This window comes from Coregonus clupeaformis, unplaced genomic scaffold (assembly GCF_020615455.1).
Source record: "Coregonus clupeaformis isolate EN_2021a unplaced genomic scaffold, ASM2061545v1 scaf0302, whole genome shotgun sequence".
Taxonomy (NCBI): Eukaryota; Metazoa; Chordata; class Actinopteri; order Salmoniformes; family Salmonidae; genus Coregonus; species Coregonus clupeaformis.
Window position 1 is genome coordinate 225,913 of NW_025533757.1, and position 17,072 is coordinate 242,984.

General features: G+C 45.1%; 2 protein-coding genes across 3 annotated transcripts in view; both read left to right on the top strand.

The window, feature by feature from the left end:
* The window catches only part of LOC121558010 (RNA-binding Raly-like protein), a 63,701-nt gene extending 58,733 nt beyond the window's left edge, over window positions 1-4,968 (top strand). For both annotated transcript variants that reach the window (XM_041871496.2, XM_041871495.1), the window contains 4 exons: window positions 1,561-1,730; window positions 2,056-2,169; window positions 3,889-4,040; window positions 4,722-4,968. In XM_041871496.2, the coding sequence (XP_041727430.1) occupies window positions 1,561-1,730; window positions 2,056-2,169; window positions 3,889-4,040; window positions 4,722-4,760 (475 nt within the window). In that variant the 3' untranslated portion in view covers window positions 4,761-4,968. The remainder of the gene's footprint in view (window positions 1-1,560; window positions 1,731-2,055; window positions 2,170-3,888; window positions 4,041-4,721) is intronic.
* Window positions 4,969-14,272: 9,304 nt separating this feature from the next.
* LOC121558007 (5-hydroxyisourate hydrolase-like) lies at window positions 14,273-16,217 on the top strand. Its single transcript, XM_045214732.1, has 4 exons — window positions 14,273-14,592; window positions 14,906-15,045; window positions 15,338-15,473; window positions 15,704-16,217. Exons 1-4 carry the CDS (start codon window positions 14,539-14,541, stop codon window positions 15,791-15,793), a joined length of 420 nt encoding a protein of 139 aa, XP_045070667.1. The 5' UTR covers window positions 14,273-14,538; the 3' UTR covers window positions 15,794-16,217.
* The last annotated feature ends 855 nt before the right edge of the window (window positions 16,218-17,072 follow it).

The following is a 17,072-nucleotide window of genomic DNA, read 5'->3' on the forward strand; positions in this document are numbered from 1 at the left end:
ATCCCCCTCCTTCTCCCTCCTCTCTCTCAGTTTTTAAGAGCTGGAGCCAGTGCCCAGGTCTCTGTCTGTCTGGCTCTCAGCCCTAACAGCTCTCTGATGCTGTAAGCAGATATCATATGAAAGGCATTCAGGTTGGAATGTGACTCGCAGGATTGAATTAGCTGGCAGAGCTTATTAAGAGGTTAGGATGAAAGCCAGCCCTTAAAGACTGCAAACTGCAGCCAGTTAGGCAGTCCTGGTATAAAAGCCCCTGTACTTCATTTCAGAGTGGAAGACTTTCATTAAAACTGTGGTTATAGGGCCTGCGGGTTAACATAGGTCCCAGTCAAGCTGAGACTAAATTTACTTACAGCCTATGGGTGTTATCTGATTGGATAGCCAATTGACTTACAGGAGTGCTGACTCCTGTTAAGTGTGTGGTGTGTGTGATTGGCTAGCTCTGACCCCTGGGAGGAATCTGATTGGATGGCTGTGCCCCTGTGACCCCTTTCGGGGGTCTGATTGGTTAGTTTTTAGCCTTTAACAGTGACATGTATCCTTCCCCCTGGCTGATGATGGATGACCAGTGAGTGGTTGGGTCTCTCCAGGGAGGTAGTGGAGGTGGAGATCAATGACTCTCTTAATCAACATGACACACACACACACACACACACTCTCCCATGTTTCTGTAACTGCTTTAAAGCGAGTGTGTGATACACTCTCTCCTGTCACCTGCTCCGCTGCGCTGCCAGAGAGCTTTTGATTGGCCCTGACAGAACCAATTAGATTTAGCTGTAGATAGGGATATGGAGTTGGGGATGGGGGAACGAGGGAAGAGAGGAGGAGAGGGGGGGACTGACAGTGGAGACCGATCCAAATCTAACTTCTGTCACATAGTAGATCTCTCCCCTCCTCCTCATCTCATCTCCTTCCCCTTTTCTCTTCAATCGCTCCATACCTCACCTCTCCTTCGTTTCTCACCCTCTTCAGTATGTTCAGTCATTAGTAGTCATTACAGTCATTAGTCATTTGTATTTTGTTTGTGTTTTGTCACATGATGTGGTGAGACTTCCAAATCCAGCGGCACTGTGTTTTCTTGTAGGGTAATACTATAATGGTTGTGTGAGGAGTGCAAGGGGTCTTCAACCTGCTCAACCTCATTCCCTCATTCCCTATCTGGGATATCCTCTCCCTCACCTTCTCAGATACTATTTCTTATTATTTTTTCACTTGTGTACACATTGTGTATGTGTGTGGATGTGTGTATGTGTGTGTGTATTCCCTCGGCTTGTCAGATGTTATTACACCATCCTGTCAGCCCTCTCCCTCTGTGTCATTCATCATAGGAGACATACATTCACAAATACACACACCCACGCACACATCCATCCAACTAGGTGATAGACATCACTGTCCATACACGCAAACACACACACATGCTTGCTTGCTCACACACTCACTCACAAACATCCTGTCACTGTACTTTTCTGACATGCTTACGTACACATCCAGTCACACTGACAATACTACACAAAGTACTAGTAGTTGGATGACAGTCTGTGTGGATGTTTCCCTCTTCAGGATGTATGACTACCAGCGCGTGCCAGCTTCCTTACCTCCCCTGGCCCAGGGACCTAGCCTGGCCAAACGACCCCGCTCCTCCTCCACTTCCTCTGGGCACAGACGCAGCCGAGACAGGCCCCCCTCCAAGAGCTCCAGAGCCCACTCCACCAGCTCCAACAGGGCCAAGTGTGAGTAATACACACACAGTCACACACACACACACAGTCACACACTACACCCAAGATGGTTCTCTCATTACAACCCTTCTATAGCAGCCTCTTTCCTTCATGGATCCTAGCCAATCAGGTCGCATTATTAGCCCAAATCAACAGAGCAGAACCAATCGGCAGTGTATATGCAGTTCTAATACCCACCCTCATCACCTTAATAGTCCTTATTACCAACACACTCACTTGCCTTGGGTCCTTTTCTTCCTTCTCTCCCCCTCTCTCATTCTCTCTATCTCTCCCCCCTCCCCCCTCTCTCCCTCCCTCAACCTCTCCCTCCTTGTAGTGCGGATGGAGGAACTGCAGGTCATTAAGAGGGAGCTGACTCTGATAAAGACACAGATTGACGGGCTGCTCGACAACCTGGACAGGATGGACACACAGAGGCGGGACCACACAGGTGAGACAACCAATCAGAAAGAGAGAGGGGAGTGGACAGGAGAAACAGCAGTAAAGCATGATAGGGGAAGCCAGAGATACATTATGAGTTTTCACCTGTCCAGTTCATACGAATCAGTGCAGAAGAATGACAGTGAGAAGTACAGAGATGGCGAAAGCAGGTTTATAGGAGAATAAATAGAAAGCCCTCTATGGAAGTGTTGTAGCTGCTGCTGCCCTCATGTGGCCACATGGACAAACTGCACCTTTGTCCTTTCTAGCACACACGTACTGTACCGACAAAGAAAGAACGTGTGTGGGTGTGTGTGTCATCTCATCCTTTTTATCTCTTATCTGTACGCGATGCCTTTGGGTGATTGACTGATCTCATCTCCATATTCATTTATTCCAGCGTCAATTACAATCCTACTCCACTACTGTACCTCATCTCTCCTTTCTGTCTCCCTCTCCCCTCTCCCATTTCTCTCTCTATCGCCACATCTCTCCATTCTGTCTCCCTCTCCCCTCTCCCATTTCTCTCTCTATCGCCTCATCTCTCCTTTCTGTCTCCCTCTCCCCTCTCCCATTTCTCTCTCTATCGCCACATCTCTCCTTTCTGTCTCCCTCTCCCCTCTCCCATTTCTCTCTCTATTGCCTCATCTCTCCTTTCTGTCTCCCTCTCCCCTCTCCCATTTCTCTCTCTATCGCCACATCTCTCCTTTCTGTCTCCCTCTCCCCTCTCCCATTTCTCTCTATATCGCCTCATCTCTCGTTTCTGTCTCCCTCTCCCCTCTCCCATTTCTCTCTCTATCGCCACATCTCTCCTTTCTGTCTCCCTCTCCCCTCTCCCATTTCTCTCTATATCGCCTCATCTCTCCTTTCTGTCTCCCTCTCCCCTCTCCCATTTCTCTCTCTATTGCCACATCTCTCCTTTCTGTCTCCCTCTCCCCTCTCCCATTTCTCTCTCTATCGCCACATCTCTCCTTTCTGTCTCCCTCTCCCCTCTCCCATTTCTCTCTCTATCGCCACATCTCTCCTTTCTGTCTCCCTCTCCCCTCTCCAATTTCTCTCTCTATTGCCTCATCTCTCCTTTCTGTCTCCCTCTCCCCTCTCCCATTTCTCTCTCTATCGCCACATCTCTCCTTTCTGTCTCCCTCTCCCCTCTCCCATTTCTCTCTCTATCGCCTCATCTCTCCATTCTGTCTCCCTCTCCCCTCTCCCATTTCTCTCTCTATTGCCTCATCTCTCCTTTCTGTCTCCCTCTCCCCTCTCCCATTTCTCTCTCTATTGCCTCATTTCTCCTTTCTGTCTCCCTCTCCCCTCTCCCATTTCTCTCTCTATTGCCTCATCTCTCATTTCTGTCTCCCTCTCCCCTCTCCCATTTCTCTCTCTATCGCCACATCTCTCCTTTCTGTCTCCCTCTCCCCTCTCCCATTTCTCTCTCTATTGCCTCATCTCTCCTTTCTGTCTCCCTCTCCCCTCTCCCATTTCTCTCTCTATCGCCACATCTCTCCTTTCTGTCTCCCTCTCCCCTCTCCCATTTCTCTCTCTATCGCCACATCTCTCCCTCATCCTGTCTTTCTTGTTCTCTCCTCTCATCTGTCAACTCGTGCAGTGCAAATGACCATCAATGGTTTAGATCGAACGTGAGCACACACACACCAACACTGATCTGCCCTATAGAGTGAAGTTAATGAATGTTCACTCCTTTTCACTCCCTCTCTCTCTCCGTGTTTTTTAGGGTCTCCCCTGAGGGAGGGCAGTCTGGCCGGGTCACCGTACCCCCCCTCCGCCAGCAGCGGTGAGCGCTCCCCCTCCCCCCTGTCCCCCCCTCGCCGCCGCATCCAGAGAGAGAGCCCCGAACTGGGGGAGGCCAGTGACGATGATCACACGGTAACTGGCTTGATGTGTGTGTGTGTGTCTGTGGAGAATCTCTGAGTGGGAGTGCTTTCTCCTTGTCTCAGAGCAACATGAGTACCTCAGCATGGCCTATGGTTGGCTGTGATTTAGCAGTTGTCAGAGTGATTCGCCATGCAGCAGAAATAAAGTGCTTATCTCCACACACACACACACACACACACACACACACACACACACACACACACACACACACACACACACACACACACACACACACAAACATACACACAAAGAGAACAGTGACAAGAGCAACAAATCCATAGCCATCATTAATTTTGAGTCATACAGACAAATCAATAGCATGACACTTGAAGATCTCAGTCTGGGTTCATCTCACCCACGCACCGTTCACACTCATAACTGACATGCAACTCAAAAACACAAAGAAAAGCACTGGTGAAAAAAGTAAAAGCAAAATAATTAAAGAAAGAGAGACTGAAAATTGGAACTGGAGAGACTGAAAATAGAATAAATGAAAGCAGGACAGGATGCTCTTACCCTGACAGATGAGTGGGTGTTTATATAGAAGACTATTATCCTCCAGACCTTCCTCATCACTGTGTATAATCACCCTAGCAAGGGGAGCCTTACCTGAACAAAACACCCTTTGGTGTTTTGGCACACTGGTACTGATTACATGTGTGTGCGTTCCAGATGAATAACCACAGCTCTGACCCTGAGGACGAGATGTGAGGATGGAAACAGAGAAGAAACGGAGGAGCGCCAGACATGGAGGAAGAGAACATCTGTCTTGTCAAGAAGTTACCATGCCAAAACCTGATTCAGAGGCCCCACTCTAACCAATCAGTTACATTGTATTCTACCTCCACATATACAGTGAGGGAAAAAAGTATTTGATCCCCTGCTGATTTTGTACGTTTGCCCACTGACAAAGAAATGATCAGTCTATAATTTTAATGGTAGGTTTATTTGAACAGTGAGAGACAGAATAACAACAAAATAATCCAGAAAAACGCATGTCAAAAATGTTATAAATTGATTTGCATTTTAATGAGGGAAATAAGTATTTGACCCCCTCTCAATCAGAAAGATTTCTGGCTCCCAGGTGTCTTTTATACAGGTAACGAGCTGAGATTAGGAGCACACTCTTAAAGGGAGTGCTCCTAATCTCAGTTTGTTACCTGTATAAAAGACACCTGTCCACAGAAGCAATCAATCAATCAGATTCCAAACTCTCCACCATGGCCAAGACCAAAGAGCTCTCCAAGGATGTCAGAGACAAGATTGAAGACCTACACAAGGCAGGAATGGGCTACAAGACCATCGCCAAGCAGCTTGGTGAGAAGGTGACAACAGTTGGTGCGATTATTTGCAAATGGAAGAAACACAAAAGAACAGTCAATCTCCCTCGGCCTGGGGCTCCATGCAAGATCTCACCTTGTGGAGTTGCAATGATCATGAGAACGGTGAGGAATCAGCCCAGAACTACACGGGAGGATCTTGTCAATCATCTCAAGGCAGCTGGGACCATAGTCACCAAGAAAACAATTGGTAACGCCGTGAAGGACTGAAATCCTGCAGCGCCCGCAAGGTCCCCCTGCTCAAGAAAGCACATATACAGGGCCGTCTGAAGTTTGCCAATGAACATCTGAATGATTCAGAGGAGAACTGGGTGAAAGTGTTGTGGTCAGATGAGACCAAAATGGAGCTCTTTGGCATCAACTCAACTCGCCGTGTTTGGAGGAGGAGGAATGCTGCCTATGACCCCAAGAACACCATCCCCACCGTCAAACATGGAGGTGGAAACATTATGCTTTGGGGGTGTTTTTCTGGACAGGACAACTTCACCGCATCAAAGGGGACGATGGACGGGGCCATGTACCGTCAAATCTTGGTTGAGAACCTCCTTCCCTCAGCCAGGGCATTGAAAATGGGTCGTGGATGGGTATTCCAGCATGACAATGACCCAAAACACACGGCCAAGGCAACAAAGGAGTGGCTCAAGAAGAAGCACATTAAGGTCCTGGAGTGGCTTACCCAGTCTCCAGACCTTAATCCCATAGAAAATATGTGGAGGGAGCTGAAGGTTCGAGTTTCCAAACGTCAGCCTCGAAACCTTAATGACTTGGAGAAGATCTGCAAAGAGGAGTGGAACAAAATCCCTCCTGAGATGTGTGCAAACCTGGTGGCCAACTACAAGAAACGTCTGACCTCTGTGATTGCCAACAAGGGTTTTGCCACCAAGTACTAAGTCGTGTTTTGCAGAGGGGTCAAATACTTATTTCCCTCATTAAAATGCAAATCAATTTATAACATTTTTGACATGCGTTTTTCTGGATTTTGTTGTTGTTATTCTGTCTCTCACTGTTCAAATAAACCTACCATTAAAATGAGAGACTGATCATGTCTTTGTCAGTGGGCAAACGTACAAAATCAGCAGGGGATCAAATACTTTTTTCCCTCACTGTACATCAAACAGAAATACACACAGACACACTACTACACACACCACTTTGTGTTCAGAGTGAACAAATCCTGCCCTTATATTCATTAGCCTCTTTAGGTTCTCCATCAGCTATTCCTCCTCCTCTCCCTGTCTGGTAAGGGCAGATATTGTATGTGTGAACAGCACACACACACACACTGTAATTAAGTTTATCAGAAATCAACTCCATGTATCTCCCTCAGATATTCCCCACTGAGATCAGCTCACCACACACACACACACACACACACACACACACGTTATTTTATCGGTAGAGTGTAATTATTAACCAGAACAGGAAGGTGAAATAATTTCCATATTTATAATTTCTTTAATCTCTTATTAGCACGTCTTCATATTTTCCTGAAAAAGTTATGATTACCAGTCCGTATAAATTTGACCTGCATATTAAGAGTCTGAGGGTTTTTGAAATGAGAATACTATAGATGTCGCAAACATAGTTTTTCGGGGACTTTAGTTACTTTGTTTTCTGTGTATCATATCATTACCAGAGCATGAGTCCATCAGTTTATACTATGTCTGTGTAATGTTATCTCTCTGCTGTATTACTACCTTCCTGTATTAGGTATGAGGAGACAGTAGCCCAGCTCTTCCTCTATGTACCTGGCGCTATGAGCTGAGGAGTGGCCTCGGCCCGGTCCATGTGTAATATTGTGTATTACTGTAAACTTTACTGTATTTTGTCAGCTGTACGATTTTAATCCAGCATTTTCTTTTAGGGATTTTTATTTGTTAATGTTTTTTAAAGCGAGACGAAAACAACAATGATAATTGTTTTATTATAATTACAGTGGTGTTAGATGTTTTGTTAGTTCTGTTTGCATTCATGAAGAAGCCAAGTGGAAACACTACTCACACTGTCACAGTAGTAAAGGTATTTTCATATTGATTATAAAGCCTCTGGGAGTGTTTTCTTTATTTTACAGTGTGTGTGTGTGTGTGTGTGTGTGTGTGTGTGTGTGTGTGTGTGTGTGTGTGTGTGTGTGTGTGTGTGTGTGTGTGTGTGTGTGTGTGTGTGTGTGTGTGTGTGTGTGTGTGTGTGTGTGTGTTTGTGTTTTTGGTTTTACTATCCTTGTGGGGACCAGAAGTAAAATTCAGACAAGTGGGGACATTGTCCCCACAAGAAAATTGGTTATTTTAGGGTTAGGTTTAGGGATTAGGGTTACAATTAGGGTTAGGTTTAAGTTTAGTGTTTGGGGTTAAGGTTAAGGGTTAGAGAAAATAGGATTTTGAATGGGAATCAGTTGTTTGGTTCCCGTGTCTGTGTGTAATAAAGGGGAACAGGATGAAAGACAATGCTGCAGTGTGTGTAACTAATTCTGACTCAACAACAAATATAGTAAAGCTCAACATCAGACACAGTGGAACGTGTGTAAACTGTGTGTGTACAGTATGTGAGTGTTACAGAGAGGAGGGGGAGAGCAAGATGCTTTTTTTCTTTCAGAATCACCTTTATTCGCCAAGTACATTTACACATACTCAACATTTTACGTGGTGATATGGTGCTGCAGCTGCTAGTGATAGACAACATTTAGAGACAGAATACAGACATTGGAGTTTAAACAAAGTTTACATACAGTGCATTCGGAAAGTATTCAGACCCCTTGACATTTTCCACGTTTTGTTACGTTACAGCCTTCAGACCCCTTACATTTTCATCATCAATCTACACACAATACCCTATAATGACAAAGCGAAAACACACCTGTCTACATAAGGTTCCAAAGTTGACAGTGCATGTCAGAGCAAAAACCAAGCCATGAGGTCTAAGGAATTGTCCGTAGATCTCCGAGACAGGATTGTGTCGATGCACAGATCTGGGGAAGGGTACCAAAACAATTTCTGCAGCATTGAAGGTCCCCAAGAACACAGTGGCCTCCATCATTCTTAAATGGGAGACGTTTGGAACCACCAAGACTCTTCCTAGAGCTGGCCGACCGGCCAAACTGAACAATCGGGGGAGAAGGGCCTTGGTCAGGGAGGTGACCAAGAATCAAATAAAATAAAATCAAATTTTATTGGTCACATGCGCCGAATACAACAGGTGCAGACATTACAATGAAATGCTTACTTACAGCCCTTAACCAACAGTGCATTTATTTTTAACAAAAAAAGTAAAAATAAAACAACAACAAAAAAAGTGTTGAGAAAAAAAGAGCAGAAGTAAAATAAAATAACAGTAGGGAGGCTATATATACAGGGGGGTACCGGTGCAGAGTCAATGTGCGGGGGCACCGGCTAGTTGAGGTAGTTGAAGTAAGTCACTCTGACAGAGCTCCAGAGTTCCTCTGTGGAGATGGGAGAACCTTCCAGAAGGACAACCATCGCTGCAGCACTACACCAATCAGGCCTTTATGGTAGAGTGGCCAGACAGAAGCCACTCCTCAGCATAAGGCACATGACAGCCCGCTTGGAGTTTGCCAAAAGGCACCTAAAGACTCTCAGACCATGAGAAACAAGATTCTCTGGTCTGATGAAACCAAGATTGAACTCTTTGGCCTGAATGCCAAGCGTCACGTCTGGAGGAAACCTGGCACCATCCCTACGGTGAAGCATGGAGGTGGCAGCATCATGCTGTGGGGATGTTTTTCAGCGGCAGGGACTAGGAAACTAGTCAGGATCGCGGGAAAGATGAACTGAGCAAAGTACAGAGAGATCCTTGATGAAAACCTGCTCCAGAGCGCTCAGGACCTCAGACTGGGTCGAAGGTTCACCTTCCAACAGGACAACGACCTAAGCACACAGACAAGACAACGCAGGTTTACAATGGCGCCGGAGGGGATGGCTGCCGTTTTAACCAACCGTGTTATTTTGTTTGTTTTTTCGCATTGTTTGTATACACTGTATCGGCAGGAAAGAACAGCAGCCTCTGGTAAGACAAGGGGTGGCGGTCTATGTATATTTGTAAACAACAGCTGGTAAACGATATCTAAGGAAATCTCAAGGTTTTGCTCGCCTGAGGTAGAGTATCCCATGATAAGCTGTAGACCACACTATCTACCAAGAGAGTTTCATCTATATTCTTCGTAGCTGTCTATTTACCACCACAAACTGATGCTGGCACTAAGACCGCACTCATTTCTACCAGCATGTTAAATGTGCAACCAGAGGGAACAAAACTCAAGACCACCTTTACTCCACACACAGAGACGTGTACAAAGCTCTCCCTCGCCCTCCATTTGGCAAATCTGACCATAATTCTATCCTCCTGATTCCTGCATACAAGCAAAAACTCAAGAAGGAAGCACCAGTGACTCGGTCAATAAAAAAGTGGTCAGATGAAGCAGATGCTAAGCTACAGGACTGTTTTGCTAGCACAGACTGGAATATGTTCCGGGATTCTTCCGATGGCATTGTGGAGTACACCACATCAGTCACTGGCTTCATCAATAAGTGCATCGATGACGTCGTCAGTGACTGTGACTGTACGTACATACCCCAACCAGAAGCCTTGGATTACAGGGCCCTGAGTTAAAGGGTAGAGATGCCACTTTCAAGGAGCGGGAGTCTAACCCAAAAGCTTATAAGAAATCCCGCTATGCCCTCCGATAAACCATCAAACAGGCAAAGCGTCAATACTGGACTAAGATCAAATCGTACTACACCGTCTCCAACGCTCGTCGGATGTGGCAGGGCTTGCAAACTATTACAGACTACAAAGGGAAGCACAGCCGCGAGCTGCCCAGTGACACGAGCCTACCAGACGAGCTAAATTACTTCTATGCTCGCTTCGAGGCAAGTAACACTGAAACATGCATGAGAGCATCAGATGTTCCGGACGACTGTGTGATCACGCTCTCCATAGCCGATGTGAGTAAGACCTTTAAACAGGTCAACATTCACAAGGCCGCAGGGCCAGACGGATTACCAGGACGTGTACTCCGAGCATGCGCTGACCAACTGGCAAGTGTCTTCACTGACATTTTCAACCTCTCCCTGTCTGAGTCTGTAATACCAACATGTTTCAAGCAGACCACTATAGTCCCTGTGCCCAAGAACACTAAGGTAACCTGCCTAAATGACTACCGACCCGTAGCACTCACGTCTGTAGCCATGAAGTGCTTTGAAAGGCTGGTCATGGCTCACATCAACTCCAATTTGCATACCGCCCCAACAGATCCACAGATGATGCAATATCTATTGCGCTCCACACTGCCCTAACACAAAATGAACACCTATGTGAGAATGCTATTCATTAACGACAGCTCAGCGTTCAACACCATAGTGCCCTGAAAGCTCATCACTAAGCTAAGGACCCTTGGACTAAACACCTCCCTCTGCAACTCGATCCTGGACTTCCTGACGGGCCACCCCCAGGTGGTAAGGGTAGGTGACAACACATCCGCCACGCTGATCCTCAACACGGGGGCCCCTCAGGGGTGTGTGCTCAGTTCCCTCCTGTACTCCCTGTTCACTCATGACTGCATGGCCAGGCATGACTCCAACACCATCATTAAGTTTGCCGATGACACATCAGTGGTAGGCCTGATCACCGACAACGACGAGACAGCCTATAGGGAGGAGGTCAGAGACCTGGCCGTGTGGTGCCAGGACAACAACCTCTCCCTCAACGTGATCAAGACAAAGGAGATGATTATGGACTACAGGAAAAAGAAGAGGACCGAGCACGCCCCCATTCTCATCGACGGGGCTGTAGTGGAGCAGGTTGAGAGCTTCAAGTTCCTTGGTGTCCACATCACCAACAAACTAACATGGTCCAAGCACACCAAGACAGTCGTGAAGAGGGCACGACAAAACCTAAGGAGACTGAAAAGATTTGGCATGGGTCCTCAGATCCTCAAAGGTTTCTACAGCTGCACCATCGAGAGCATCCTGACTGGTTGCATCACTGCCTGGTATGGCAACTGCTCGGCCTCCGACCGCAAGGCACTACAGAGGGTAGTGCGTACGGCTCAGTACATCACTGGGGCCAAGCTTCCTGCCATCCAGGACCTCTATACCAGGCGGTGTCAGAGGAAGGCCCTAAAAATTGTCAAAGACTCCAGCCACCCTAGTCATAGACTGTTCTCTCTGCTACCGCACGGCAAGCAGTACCGGAGCGCCAAGTCTAGGTCCAAGAGGCTTCTAAACAGCTTTATTATCTATGCATAGTGACTTTAATAACTCTACCTACAGTGCCTTGCAAAAGTATTCATCCCCTTCCTGACGGGCCACCCCCAGGTGGTAAGGGTAGGTGACAACACATCCGCCACGCTGATCCTCAACACGGGGGCCCCTCAGGGGTGTGTGCTCAGTTCCCTCCTGTACTCCCTGTTCACTCATGACTGCATGGCCAGGCATGACTCCAACACCATCATTAAGTTTGCCGATGACACAACAGTGGTAGGCCTGATCACCGACAACGACGAGACAGCATTACAACCTGTCATTTAAATTGATTTTTATTTGGATTTCATGTAATGGACATAAACAAAATAGTCCAAATTGGTGAAGTTAAATGAAAAAAAAAACATATTTCAAAAAATTCAAAAAATTTGATCACGGAAAAGTGGTGCGTGCATATGTATTCACCACCTTTGCTATGAAGCCCTTAAATAAGATCTGGTGCAACCAATTTCCTTCAGAAGTCACATAATTAGTTAAATAAAGTCCACCTGTGTGCAATCTAAGTGTCCCATGATCTGTCACATGATCTCAGTATATATACAGCTGTTCTGAAAGGCCCCAGAGTCTGCAACACCACTAAGCAAGGGGCACCACCAAGCAAGCAGCACCATGAAGACCAAGGAGCTCTCCAAACAGGTGAGGGACAAAGTTGTGGAGAAGTACAGATCATGGTTGGGTTATAAAAAAATATCTGAAACTTTGAACATCCCACGGAGCACCATTTAAATCCATTATTAAAAAATTGAAAGAATATGGCACCACAACAAACCTGCCAAGAGAGGGCCGCCCACCAAAACTCACGGACCAGGCAAGGAGGGCATTAATCAGAGAGGCAACAAAGACACCAAAGATAACCCTGAAGGAGCTGCAAAGCTCCACAGCAGAGATTGGAGTATCTGTCCATAGGACCACATTAAGCCGTACACTCCACAGAGCTGGGCTTTACGGAAGAGTGGCCAGAAAAAAGCCATTGCTTGAAGAAAGAAATAAGCTAACACATTTGGTGTTCGCCAAAAGGCATGTGGGAGACTCCCATTTACATTACATTTACATTTACGTCATTTAGCAGACGCTCTTATCCAGAGCGACTTACAGTTAGTGCATACATTATTCTTTTATTTTATTTTATTTTTATACTGGCCCCCCATGGGAATCGAACCCACAACCCTGGCGTTGCAAACGTCATGCTCTACCAACTAAATACAGAGAAATTCTTGAGGGAAACCTGTTTCTGTCTTCCAGAGATTTGAGACTGGGACGGAGGTTCACCTTCCAGCAGAACAATGACCCTAAGCATACTGCTAAAGCAACACTTGAGTGGTTTAAGGGGAAACATTTAAATGTCTTGGAATGGCCTAGTCAAAGCCCAGACCTCAATCCAATTGAGAATCTGTGGTATGACTTAAAGATTGCTGTACACCAGCGGAACCCATCCAACTTGAAGGAGCTGGAGCAGTTTTGCCTTGAGGAATGGGCAAAAATCCCAGTGGCAAGATGTGGCAAGCTTATAGAGACATACCCCAAGAGACTTGCAGCTGTAATTGCTGCAAAAGGTGGCTCTACAAAGTATAGTTATGCATGCTCAGGTTTTCTGTTTTTTTTGTCTTATTTCTAGTTTGTTTCACAAAAAAATGTATTTTGCATCTTCAAAGTGGTAGGCATGTTGTGTAAATGAAATGATACAAAATCAATTTGAATTCCAGGTTGTAAGGCAACAAAATTGGAAAAATGCCAAGGGGGGTGAATACTTTCGCAAGCCACTGTACATGTACATATTGCCTCAATTACCTCAACTAACCAGTGCCCCCGCACATTGACTCTGTACCGGTACCCCCTGTATATAGCCTCGCTATTGTTATTTTACTGCTGCTCTTTCATTATTTTGTTACTTTTATTTCTTATTTTCTTTAGGTATTCTTTCTTAAAACTGCATTGTTGGTTAAGGGCTCGTAAGTAAGCATTTCACTGTAATGTCTACACCTGTTGTATTCGGCGCATGTGACAAATACAATTTGATTTGATTTGATTTGAAGAGTGGCTTCGGGACAAGTCTCTAAATGTCCTTGAGTGGCCCAGCCAGGGCCCGGACTTGAACCCGATCAAACATCTCTGGAGAGACCTGAAAATAGCTGTGCAGCAACGCTCCCCATCCAACCTGACAGAGCTTGAGAGGATCTGCAGAGAAGAATGGGAGAAACTCCCCAAATAATAATAATAATATAATAATATGCCATTTAGCAGAAGCTTTTATCCAAAGCGACTTACAGTCGTGCGTGCATACATTTTTGTGTATGGGTGGTCCCGGGGATCGAACCCACTACCTTGGCGTTACAAGTGCCGTGCTCTACCAGCTGAGCTACAGAGGACCATACATGTGTGCCACGCTTGTAGCGTCATACCCAAGAAGAGTCAAGGCTCAAGTACTGAGTAAAAGGTCTGAATACTTATGTAAATGTAATGTTTCATTGTTTTCATTATGGGGTATTGTGTGTAGATTGATGAGGGAAAAATCTATTTAATCAATTTTAGAATAAGGCTGTAATTTAACAACGTGTAAAAAGTCAAGGGGTCACTATTATCATTATTAAGGACTTACCTAAAGTGTGCTAAAATGCACTTTGACCCAAGCCTGTCTCCAAAAATGTTAAAAGGCCATTTGTGACTGGGATGTTTGCATACCCTTAACCATTAACAAAATATGATGTTCCTCCCAACGAGATATGCAAGTTGCAACAGCAAATAGAGCAGCCCTAGTCATATGAATAACCTCGTGAGTTTTGAACTTGTGCTTAAAATCTGTTACAGTTAATCCACCGTAAATGCCATACTTCTCATTAGAGGGGAAACTTGTTTGGGTCGACTTTGAAATCAGCGCGCATGAGTACCAGCAGATTACAGCACATTAAGGATCATCTTTTGGGTGAATACAAGGTAGGCTAATATATTGTATTACAATATTATAAACCTAAATTCTAGACGTGTCACAGTCGTTTGTCTGCAGGATTATTATGACATTTATGAAAATAATCAAGCGAAAGTAAAAGATGGTCAATATAACAAATGCTGGGTTAGTTCAGCTCATAGACATTAAGGGTTCGGCTAGGCCTACCTTCTATTTTAACCCAAATAATAAATAATTCATAGGCTACAGTTAGCCTACAGCTTTCTGTATATATTGTGCAAAGTTACAGTAGCCATATGTCCATAATGTTTACTCACTATGCTGTCGGTGTATGCGCTGTAGTGTGCAAAGATGGCAGCTCCATACAGCCCCCTGACCACTCACGTCCTGAACACCGGGATTGGCGGCCCTGGAGCCCACATGGCCCTCAGCCTGCATCGCCTGGATCCCTCCACTTCACTCTGGAACCTTCTCACCACAGGGTAACCTCATCACAGAGAGTGCTGCAGCACCAGTTAACATAGACATAGAATGGAAATTAACACAATCATTTCTTAGCAGCTCCATAATAATCCATATAATAGACAAATACACATTTAGTATTTACTTTATCAATTTCAGATTCACCTGTACAGCCTCTTTCAGTAGGGCTGCATAATATTATTATCAAATATGAATATATACCGGTAGTAATGTTAATGAGACAAGGCTTATTTCAGGATCACATCAAACCAATGTCCAATGTATTCAGTATTTTATATAATTTATTCTCAGGACTACTAATGATGATGGGCGCTGCCCAGGACTCATCAACAGAGAAGCTTTTACTCCAGCGGTGTACAAGATGCGCTTTGAGACGGGCCAATACTGGGAGAGTCTGGGAGAGACCTCTTTCTACCCATATGTCGAGGTTAGTTCAAGACAGTCTTCAATGCTTTTATCATAAATAATAGGTGCATTTAAATGTTTGACTGTTGGAATATGAAGTTAGACATAAATGTTTCTTTATATCCACAGAATCAGCTTCTGTTTATTTCCTAGTCAGCTATGCGATCGCTAACTGAACACTAAATGATTCGGTAACTCCTATTGGTTGGCTGAGTAGTTACTAACACATTGGTGGTCTGTGTTTATCTGCAGATAGTCTTCACCATAACGGACCACAGTCAGAAGTACCATGTTCCTCTGCTCTGCAGCCGCTTCTCCTACAGTACCTACCGGGGGAGCTAGAGAGTCTGTCACTCATCCCCTCTCACCATCTCTCACCTGGGCCACGTTCAATTGCCAAACGTTGTCTAATCTCGGTTAACCCAGAACTAAAGTCTTGCGTAATTGTCAGATGTTTGATTAAGTTCCGGGTCCATATGTGTTAAGGGAAGAGATCGGAACCGGAACGAAGAGCTCCACCCTTCTCTCTTTGCAAGTTACGGGCAAGTCTATGGTTCAAATGTCCCCACCCCTTCCAAAATTCGAAAGACGCTAACGCCTGTGAAATCGTGATTTGTCCAAAGCATCGGAACTAATGCTGCTCATTATCTCACGCATCCCATTGTATCATGCCAGATCTACTGAACCATTTATGTTTACGTAGTCTGTCCACGAGAGATTAAACATGACTAGGGTTTGCAACTGCACATGGGGACAAAGATCGTACTTTTTGGAGAAATGTCCACTGGTCTGATGAAACATAAATTGAACTGTTTGGCCATAATGACCATCGTTATGTTTGGAGAAAAAAGGGGTAGGCTTGCAACCTGAAGAACACCATCCAAGCCGTGAAGCACGGGGGTGGCAGCATCATGCTGTGGGGGTGCTTTGCTGCAGGAGGGACTGGTGCACTTCACAAAATAGATGGCATCATGAGGAAGGAAAATTATGTGGAAATATTGAAGCAACATCTCAAGACATCAGTCAGGAAGTTAAAGCTTGGTCGCAAATGGGTCTTCCAAATGGACAATGACCCCAAGCATACTTCCAAAGTTGTGGCAAAATGGCTTAAGGACAACAAAGTCAAGGTATTGGAGTGTCCATCACAAAGCCCTGACCTCAATCCTAAAGAACATTTGTGGGCAGAACTGAAAAAGTGTGTGCGAGCAAGGAGGCCTACAAACCTGACTCAGTTACACCAGCTCTGTCAGGAGGAATGGGTCAAAATTCACCCAACTTATTGTGGGAAGCTTGTGGAAGGCTACCCGAAACATTTGACCCAAGTTAAACAATTTAAAGGCAATGCTACCAAATACTAATTGAGTGTATGTAAACTTCTGACCCACTGGGAATGTGATGAAAGAAATAAAAGCTGAAATAAATCATTCTCTCTACTATTATTTCACATTCTTAAAATAAAGTGATGATCCTAACTGACCTAAGACAGATAATTTTTACTAGGTTTAAATGTCAGGAATTGTGAAAAACTGAGTTTAAATGTATTTGGCTAAGGTGTATGTAAACATCCGACTTCAACTGTACTTCTCTGAGAGATCCCAGTCATTTGTTTCACCGGCCTTTT